General features: G+C 51.7%; 1 protein-coding gene across 1 annotated transcript; it reads right to left on the bottom strand.

The window, feature by feature from the left end:
* Positions 1 to 877: 877 nt before the first annotated feature.
* Positions 878 to 8,008, bottom strand: Timm50 (translocase of inner mitochondrial membrane 50). Its single transcript, XM_021167193.3, has 11 exons — positions 7,879 to 8,008; positions 6,827 to 6,977; positions 6,253 to 6,284; positions 6,051 to 6,072; positions 3,621 to 3,679; positions 3,410 to 3,529; positions 3,006 to 3,110; positions 2,818 to 2,916; positions 2,076 to 2,232; positions 1,677 to 1,783; positions 878 to 1,086 (listed from the first exon to the last, which is right to left on the bottom strand). The coding sequence occupies exons 1-11, from the start codon at positions 7,984 to 7,986 to the stop codon at positions 985 to 987; spliced, it is 1,062 nt and encodes a 353-aa protein (XP_021022852.1). The 5' UTR covers positions 7,987 to 8,008; the 3' UTR covers positions 878 to 984.
* Positions 8,009 to 9,364: the final 1,356 nt, after the last annotated feature.

Below are 9,364 nucleotides of genomic sequence, written 5' to 3'. Positions count from 1 at the left end.
TGGCAGCTCCCTCACAACCTTGGGGGATTCCATGCCCTCTTCTGGCCTCCATGAGTTCTAGAATAAGCACACAGTGCATTGACAAAGCACATATATACATATTATAAAGACGAATGGACTATCACTGGGGCTGGAGAGATGGCTCGGGTCAACAGCATTGACTGCTCTTCCAGAGGACCTGAGTTCAATTCTAGCACCCACATAGTGGCTCACAACTGTAACTCCAGGTCTAGGGGATCCAACGCCCTCACAATGAAATACATACAGGCAAAACACCGATAAATATAAAGAAAAATAAATTAATAAAAAACCCTATTAGTGAGCTGGGCGTGGTGGTACACGCCTTTAGTTCCAGCACTTGGAAGCAGAGGCAGGTGGACCTCTTGAGACCAAGGTTAGCAAGCTCTATGCAGTGAGACCATGTCTCCAAAAAGACAAAGCAATCGTATTTCTGGCTTCTATGAGGTGTGGCTGACTGCACAGCTCCAGAACCACATTCCCACGGAGCCACACACGGCAGCTAGGCTGACAGCCCTCGAGGCGGCTCCCCAGAGGCCAGACTTCTCTTTATTTCCACAGCACACAAGGAGTCCAGAGCCAGAGAAAGAGGGAGGGAGGGAGGGAGGGAGGGAGGGAGGGAGAGAGAGAGAGAGAGAGAGAGAGAGAGAGAGAGAGAGAGGCTTTTCTTTGCCAACTCATAGAGTATATGGGAAGACATGTGCAGCAGAAACCCAGGTTTTCCGTTTCAGGCTGGCAGGAGCCCCACTCCAATGAGGCACTCATGGTACCCAGCCCTGTGGTGGTGCTCAGTCACTGTGAATGACGACCGAGTCCAAGACCTCACCCCAGTGCCCCATCTGGACTCTGGACACAGGCATTGTGGCATCTGGGACTCGCTTTATTGGACACATAACTGTCCACACCTTGCCGTGCGAGGGCTGGGGCCCAAGGCTCAGGCATCAAGTCTCTGAGGAAGCCTAGAAGTCAGGGCTGCTTGGAGCGAGGCCACAGTCGGCTGGCGAGTGAGCCAAAGGAGAGGCCCTGCCTGTTGGACTTGGAGAGCTCGGCCAGGCGCTGCTGCTCCTCCTGGGGATGAGGGACAGAAAAAGACAAGGGTCAACTCAGGAGCCTGCCTGCCATCACGCTCAGGCCCAGTATAGAACCCGAGTCCACCCGTTAGATCTGGAGCGTGGAAAGAGCATCTCTTAGCCCCAGGGGTGCAGGGCTAACATGCATGAGACGCTCTTATCCCTAGCACACTCAAAAATAAGCAAGTCAAATGCTGTCACCCAACACTGTCGGGGAGTGAAGCAACGCCCGTAAACACAGCATTCAGGAGACTGAGACAGGCAGAGTGAGCGGCTAAGGCCAGCCTGACGTATATGAGATATTATCTCAAAAAGAGAACCAACAAGACACTCTTTCCCTCGAGCCCGAGGCCAAGTGTCCACAGCATTCACAGCTCCCTGTGCACAAGCTCTAGCACACAGTCTACCATGAAAGGTCTCAGGACCACCCAAGGCCATGGACTTATCTTAAGTGCTCACTATTTTCTGCCTCTAGCCCATGCTGCAGAGCCCTCAGAACAGCCCTGCAAGGCAGGCTGTGTGAGAGCCCCACAAAGCCAAGAAGACGGTGTTCAAGTCCAAAGTGCCCAGTAGGGACTACAGCCTAACCTGCTCAAGCCGGCTCTGCCGCTGTTTGAATGCCTCCAGTGGGTCATCCTCTAGAGCATAGTGCTCCAGTACAGTCCGGACATCCTCCACTTGGTTCAGTGCAATGGCTGTAAGCACAACAGGTAAAGGGGGTACGAGTTAGTCAGGCCTTAGCGTGACCCAGGGTGAGGGTCCGCACACCCTGGATGTTGTCAGTGCTGAGAGAGTTCCTCCGCACATGACCAAATAACCCCTATGAGAAATGCCTGGACATCTGGGAAAGTTCCAGAAGGCTCAGGATCCTCATGAATCTCTTCCACCCTGACTGCTCAGTGTTATACCAATGACAAGCCAAGATCAAGTGTCTGCCACTGTCTTCAGGGTCAAGGGCTCTGGACCAGACACTAAGGTAAGTCTCACTCTTGAGGAAGGCAGACAGGTCCAGCAAGACGCGGTCATCTGAGTTGCCATCCCAGGGCCGCAGGGCAACACCGTTGAAGGGCTGGAGGCGGAAAGCTTCCTTCTTGCAGTCCACGACTACTACTCGGGCTGGGTCCCGATTCAGACAGGAGATGTCCTGGAAGTGAGCGGGAAGGGTCAGCTCCCCACCCTGCTGGCCACAGAGGGGACAGACAGACACAGCACCATACACTCAAGGACAAGGCTTGAAAAGACTCCCAGATACAGGTTATGGAGGTAACCTCAGGCTTCTGAGAAACTGGGAAGCTGGTCACATAGACACCTAAGCCAGGGGTCTCTGGAGAGAGCATGGGCTCTGTCTGGTGGGATCAATTCATACCCCAAGCCTGCAACAGGCTACAATGAGACTCACTTCAAGCCAGGAATTACAGACAGGCTCTTGTCAAAGCCTGAATTTATACCATGAGTCACCAAGACATAAGGGAGAACCTAACAACACATGTCTAATAGGAGCCTGGTCACCACATTTCGATGCTTGGCTAGCCAAAGAAACAGGTTCTACGACAGTCCCAAGCACAGTCTCACGGAAGCCACTTACAACCCCAGAAGCAAGGCCTGGGCCCCCACCCCTTAGACAACCTGGAGGCAAGCACTGACATCAGAAGGAGCAAGGCCCCCTCTCTCAGCGGTTTAAGCACCCCCAAATCTATCCCAGAGGCCCACCGTGATCCCCACATGGCACCTTCACATGATGTCCCTCCATATATCTGGTGGCGTCCCGGAACAGACGGTAGGAGATGAAACCGTGAGGGTCCACACTATCAATGAGTGGAAATGCAGTCTGCAGGGACGGAGAGAAGGAGAGATGAGGCTAGGTCCAGTCCGGGCATCTGTCAACACACCTGGGTCATTTCTGCCTCAGAGCCTCACCATGCCAGTCTCTGATGTGAAGATGACTATTTCATACAGAGGAGCAAGCTGTTGGAACAAGGTCTCGATGCCTGGACGCTTCTTAAACCTCCAGCCAGTGGCCAGCTGCAGAGGCAGTAAGGACAGGGGAGTGTTTAGACCAGAAAGCCCAAAGGGTCAAGACCCTGCCTGAGGGCCCCAGAGGCAGGCATCTGTCTACTTCTGGGGGCCGAGGAGCATATGGCTTGGTCTCACTCATGTGGTACAATGACTCTAAGCCAAAGCCAACTCATGTTTGTCACCCTAAAGTAGGCACCAAAGGACACAAGAAGGAAGAGAACACACGGCAGTGGGGCTGACCCCACCACCACTCCGGACCCAGCCCCCCAAGAGGATCCCAACACACTGCCTTCTGCAGGACACACCGACCACTCTGGGTGCAGAAGGACCCCGGTAAGCTCCAGGACCAGTGTATACGGTGGCTGATAGTAGGGCTCCCGCAGAGGGTCTGGGAGAAGGCAGGGACTGGTGGGCTCAATGATCATCTGCAGGAGAGAATGGGCCGCTCATTCAGATACAGGGCTGGGCATGGGGGATGGGGACTGAGCACAGCCCCTCTACACCCACCCCACTCACCTGTCTGTAATCTTTGAAGTATTTGTATGTCCGGCGCAACTGCTGAACCAGAATCGGATCTAAAACACCAGGCACAAAGGGATTTCAAAGTAAGCCACTGTCCACCTCCAGGACAGATGAGCTTATGTGGAGCCCTGGCTGTCCTGGAACTCACTCTGTAGACCAGGCTGACCTCGAACTCAGAAATCCACCTGCCTCTGCCTCCCAAGTGCTGGGATTAAAGGCATGCGCCACCACGCCCAGTTTATTATTTCTTTACTTGCAGAACTAACAGATCTCTTAAGGAAAAGTGAGAAAAAATTCCCAAGAGTGGGAAGGATTTTAAGGGAAGAATACTTATTTGTTTTGGGCTTTTTTTTTGGGGGGGGGGGGGGCTTGGTTTGGTTACTTGAGACAGGTTTTCTCTGTGTAGCCCTGGCTGTCCTGGAACTCACTCTGTAGACCAGGCTCACCCTGAACTCATGGAGATCCACCTGCCTCTGCCTTCCGATTACTGGGATTAAAGTCAGATGCTACCACACCCAGTTGACATTTTTCTAAAAGATTTAGTTATTAAGTATTTTATGTATATGAATGCTCTATTTGCATGTACACATGTGTGCCAGAAGAGGGCATCAGATCCCATTAGTCGTGAGCCACAGTGTGGTTGCTAGGAATTGAACTCAGGACCTCTGAAGAGGAGCCAGTGCTGTTAACTGCTGAGGCATCTCTCTAACCAGTACTCCACCACCACTACCCCTTGGAAGACATTTTTGTTGTTGTTGATTTTGGAGGATATCCAAAAAACCTTTTTACTAAACATTCATTTGTGTGTACATGTGGCCTCAATATGTAGCCCCGGCTGTCCTGGAACTCACTATGTAGACCAGGCTGGACTTGAACTTATATAAAGATCCCCCTGCCTATCTCCCAAGTGTTAGGATTAAATAAAAGCATGCCTACTTTCATGGAGGTATTTTCAATGGTTGTAATACTAGCGTCTGATGAGTAGATACCCAGAGCACAGCTTCAAACATCCCACAACACACAGGACAGACTCCCTGCAACACGGAATTACCTGGTTGGAATTAGGATCAGAGCTGGGTTGCAGCAGCACAGGCCTGTCGCCCAGCTGTCTGGGGGCAGCCAGGATTACATAATGAGTTTGAAGTCAAAGTAGGCAATTTTGTAAGATCTCAAAGGATAGGGTGGGGATGGCTGCACCAGCACGCAGGAGAGATGGCCCAGTCGTTGGGTTCCTGGCACCCATGTCAAGAGGATGACAAACACCTGTTACTGTAGCTGCAAGGGACCCAAAGCTCTTATCTAGCCTTTGAAGGCATCTGTATCCATGGGTCAGCACACACAAGGGCGTGCATACACACGCACCTCATTTTAAAATGAGACAGCACCCATCCTCCGACCCCAGCAGCCACTGTCCTAATAAAAACTATCAGTGTTAGAGCCAAGGGTGAAAACTCTGGGCTAAATGAACACAAAAAAATCAATGGAAATATTTCAATATGTCATTCTTACTCTAGCTCTATCTGTGAGCCTGCCTCTTAAAAATCACATGTTGAAGCCAGTTTAAACTAGTAGGCACACTAACCTCCCAGGTCTACCTGCCCAATTTAGGTAATTTGTTTAAACCAGTGGGTAGCAGGGAATGGTGGTGTAGGCCTTTAATTCCAGCAATTGGAAGAAGAGACAAGTGGATCTCTGTGGGTTTGAGATTAGCCTGGTCTACACAGTGAGCTCCAGGACGGCCAGGGCTACATAGAGAGACCCTGTCGCAAAAACAAATGAATAAGAAAAAAAAATAAATAAATAAAACCAGGGGGTTGGCCTCTCCAGTTAAAAGAACAGACTTACCCATCCGCCTGGCGTGAACAAAGCAATCAGTGCTTGTACATGCTGTCTGCACACCTCCCACACAAACAGGGGCCTTTCGGACCCACACACTTCACCTTCTCTAAGAAAAGGTCCGGTAAAAACCACAACTATTCCACTATCGAATTTATTGGAAGTCCCTTAACAAACTCTGGTAGTCAGGGTGTGTGGAGAAGCAGGGCAGAGACACAGACACAGAGAGACATTGTTTTGGAAATGAGGCATGGGTTGGAGTAGGGACTTGGGGATTAAAAAAAAAAAAGGTGTTATAAAAGAGTGGGGTCAGGGGCTGCAGATGCCTAGATCTAAGGCACAGAAAGCCCTGTGTCTGGGATGGACTGCTGACGCTCCCTGCCCCCATCTGTCCCTGACCATCTGCTCCAGGGCGGAGGGGCCGGGAAAGGGAGCTGGGCTTTTGTCACGTCTGTCCCCTGAGCCATCTAACTGCCACACCTCGGATGGAGGAGGGGCTGGTGTACAAGACAGGCCAACAGCACTCTACAGGAATAAACAGAGCAGCAGAGGTGGGAAGGAAGCCCAGCTCTGTGTTTAATCACTCACCGCTGTCGAATTCATCAGGAATCTGGGGAAAAAAAGGAAAGGTTTGAACCGGCAGAGGCAGGAGCACAGCACATTCAGTCTGCGAGCTCCAGGCTGAGTCCCAGAGAAGAAGGGAGAGGCTCAGTGCAGACTATAGAGAGCCTGACCCAACGGAAGGCAACCTGCCCCACACCCTCACACCTCTGCCTCTCACTCTCCTCACCTTGGTACCATTTTCATCCACAGGGTTGTTTCCTGCCAGGGAGGGAGACAAGAGACAAATGAAGAAAACTGGAGCCTTGGAGCCATGTCTGCTGGGTCTGGAGTGGGGAGGAGAGTGAGGGGTGGGGACTCCCCACTCAAAGGGATTATGGCTAGAGGTTTGGCTCCTGGATAAAGGGAGGAAGAGGTTAGGGGCCAGGATTCCAAGTGGGCTGGGGCTGAGCTGGACACACAAGGGGAAGGTCTTCTGCTGCTGAGATGGACACATAGCTTCAGGCACTGTGACAGGTTATTTCTCCACCAATACACACCACAGTCCCTTGTCCCGGGTCTGAAACCAAGCACACTGGTCTAGCCTTACTCTTCCCACCATTCCCTTGGTTCCTGAATTCAGGTACAGGGAACAACTAGAGGATAGAACTTTTGAAGTATAAGGGGTCGAAGGGGACTTCTTGAATTTCAAGGTGAGTATCCTAGTTGATGGAGGAGCCAGGTAATGAACTCAGTATGGAGAAAGAAAGGGGGATTTCACAGTAGAAATCTGGGAGCCAACAGTCAAGGGTTACGTCTCTCACCAAAAATATAGACGATGCTGACAGTCCCGCCAGCTCCGAGCAAACCAGCGATCCACAGTGCAATTTTTTTGGCATAGCTGGGACCCTCAGAACCTGGCTGGTGCTGTGGCCCCTGGGCCTTGGAGCCCCCACGGTTGGCAAGCTCAGTGACCTGAGTGGAGGGGGATGGAGGAGAGGTCACAGAGAGAAAAATAACAGAATACTTAAATTTGTCCAAGTAGCCTCAAGATCAAGAACCAGGAAGTGGACATCCAGAGCAGAAAACTGTGTCCCTGAAGGGGTGAGTTCAGAGGCTGGTCCCCTCAGACGGTCACAACTAAACTGTCTAGAGAATCACAGGGGTTCAAGAGCTGAAAGGGTGGATTGCTCAAGGTCTTGGAAGCAATAGCACTGCAGGGTCTGGAGCCAGGAAGAGTAGGGCAAGGAGAATAAGAGAAGGGATGGGTGTGTGTGTACGCGCGCGCGCGTGTGTTAGCACAGAGATGTCAAACTAAGGGGACAGAGGGCACCCAAGTGACAGGACAAACAGTTAAGATATCCGGATACCCTGAGCCCAAGATGGAGGGGTTTGGAAGAGAAGGAAGCAAGAGCCAGGAGAGGCAATCTCCTGTCTGGGACTTTGGGAACGGAAAGTCATGGACTTAGAGGTCAGAATGGCTAGGCTGGAACGGACGGCAGGCTGGATCCTTCCTGTTCCTCTCGCTCAAGGAGGCGATTGAAATGTCACTGGGACAGACCCTGGGTCCCTAGCGCCCTGGGCCCCACCCCCGTCAAGTATCACCTGAATGGTCACCGAGATCAGAACAGGTGACCTCCCCCGGCACCCACGTGGTTGAGACCTGGGCTCCATGGGATGCACTCGGGGCCTCCATAATCCAGCCCCGGGGGAGCAACTGTGGTCCACACAGGAAGCATGGAAACATCGAAAACGCGGGCTCCGTCCCATTCAGCACCCTGAGGTGCGGTCTCCCAGACCCGCCGGGGTTGCCACCAGACGCCCAAAACTTTAGAAAGAAGCCCCATATCGGGGCGCGCGTCCCGGCGCCGCTCACCTGCTCGGGAGTGCGGGGAGGTGGCGGCGCCAGCCGCGTGCACAGCCCCCGCGCGCCTACCCGGAGCCCGCTCCGCAAGCGCGAGAACAGAGCCGCCGAGGCCGCCATCTTGTGCTGACGCCACGCGGGCCCCGCCCACTCGCTCCCTCTCTCCCGCCCAGGCGAGGACTACGACCAATGGGATCGCTGAGGTAGTGCGTGTGGACAGGAACCCGAGAGGGACAAAAAGGCCTGGGCGGAGTACCTTGGGTGCGCTCCTAGTCGGTCTTTCTTCTGACTGTCCCCGAGCGCGAAATTGGAATACTGTCATCTGGCACCACGCCCCCTGGGGCCCTAAGGACCGCCACCATCCAGTCGCTTGGACTTTGTCATTCACCTCCCACCGTCAGAAATGGACAGAGGCCCAAAAAATGAGCTGACCCGGCACCCCTCAGTTTTTCTCACGTGGACCAGGAGGCAGAACCAGTCTTCTTTCCCGTCCCCAGATCTCTTTTTACCCCTAACGCCATGAGTTTGTAGAAAGGACTGGAGTATCTTTCCTTTCCTTTGCCCAACCACTCATCTGGATTCAACCAAAGGAACGTCCGTGCTGACTTGTTTAGGCTTTAGAGTGATTAAGAAAGCAGTGAATTTGGGGTGCGGGAGCCACCATGACTCTTCCCCAAGTTGTTTTCTATTTGTTTGTTTATTCCTTTATTCATTTGTTTAATCATTTATTTATTCACTCATTCATTCACTCATTTTAAATGTATGAGTGCACAGTCTGCGTGTACAATTGCATGCCAGAAGAGGGGACCATATCTCTTTATAGATTGAACTCAGACCCTCTGGAAGAACAGCCAGTACTCTTAATCACTGAGCCATCTCTCCAGCCCCCACAAGTTGTTTTCAATAGGAAAAAAAGTCAGATTTTTACACTTAAACTTTAAAAATCCAAAGTACTGCCGGGCACTGGTGGCACATGCCTTTAATCCCAGCACTTGGGAGACAGAGGCAGATTTCTGAGTTCGAGGCCAGCCTGGTCTACAGGGTGAGCTCCAGGACAGCCAGGACTACACAGAGAAAACTTGTCTCCAAAAAAAGACACACACACACACACACCAAACCCAAAGAACTAAGATAGTAAAACTACAAAGTTGGGCAAAGGAAAGACACACAGAATTCAGAGATGTTATTTCTGGAGTGGAATGAAATGGATTGGGGTGCTGCTTATGTGTGCTCATCCTCATGGCACAGGGCATGGTCAGAAGACGGCTTTCAAGAGTCAGCTCTCAGCTTCCACCCTGAGTCCAAGGAATCAAAGTTGAGTCATTTGAACTAGGCTGTTTTCCTCACATTAACTTGGGTGAAAAGCCCTAGTGGTCAGAACACTGCCTTGACATGGTGAGTCTTGTTTGCCTTATATTGATATAACTGTGTGGAGGGAACATAGGTATTATTCATGAAATATATCTTCATTTTTAAAAAATTGGGTTTTTGGGTTTTT

The sequence above is a fragment of the Mus caroli genome, unplaced genomic scaffold (genome assembly GCF_978045245.1).
Source record: "Mus caroli unplaced genomic scaffold, Mus_caroli_1 scaffold_8, whole genome shotgun sequence".
NCBI classification, from domain to species: Eukaryota; Metazoa; Chordata; class Mammalia; order Rodentia; family Muridae; genus Mus; species Mus caroli.
This window is presented reverse-complemented; position numbering and strand designations above follow the sequence as displayed.

What these genes read in the sequence shown, in the direction of transcription:
- Timm50 (XM_021167193.3), bottom strand. Translation starts at nt 7,986, where the DNA reads ATGGCGGCCTCGGCGGCTCTGTTCTCGCGCTTGCGGAGCGGGCTCCGG. An exon ending in ACTTCAAAGATTACAGACAG is followed by an intron (nt 3,530 to 3,620) that starts GTGAGTGGGGTG and finishes TCTCTCCTGCAG; the next exon opens with ATGATCATTGAGCCCACCAG. An exon ending in TCACATCAGAGACTGGCATG is followed by an intron (nt 2,917 to 3,005) that starts GTGAGGCTCTGA and finishes CCGTCCCTGCAG; the next exon opens with ACTGCATTTCCACTCATTGA.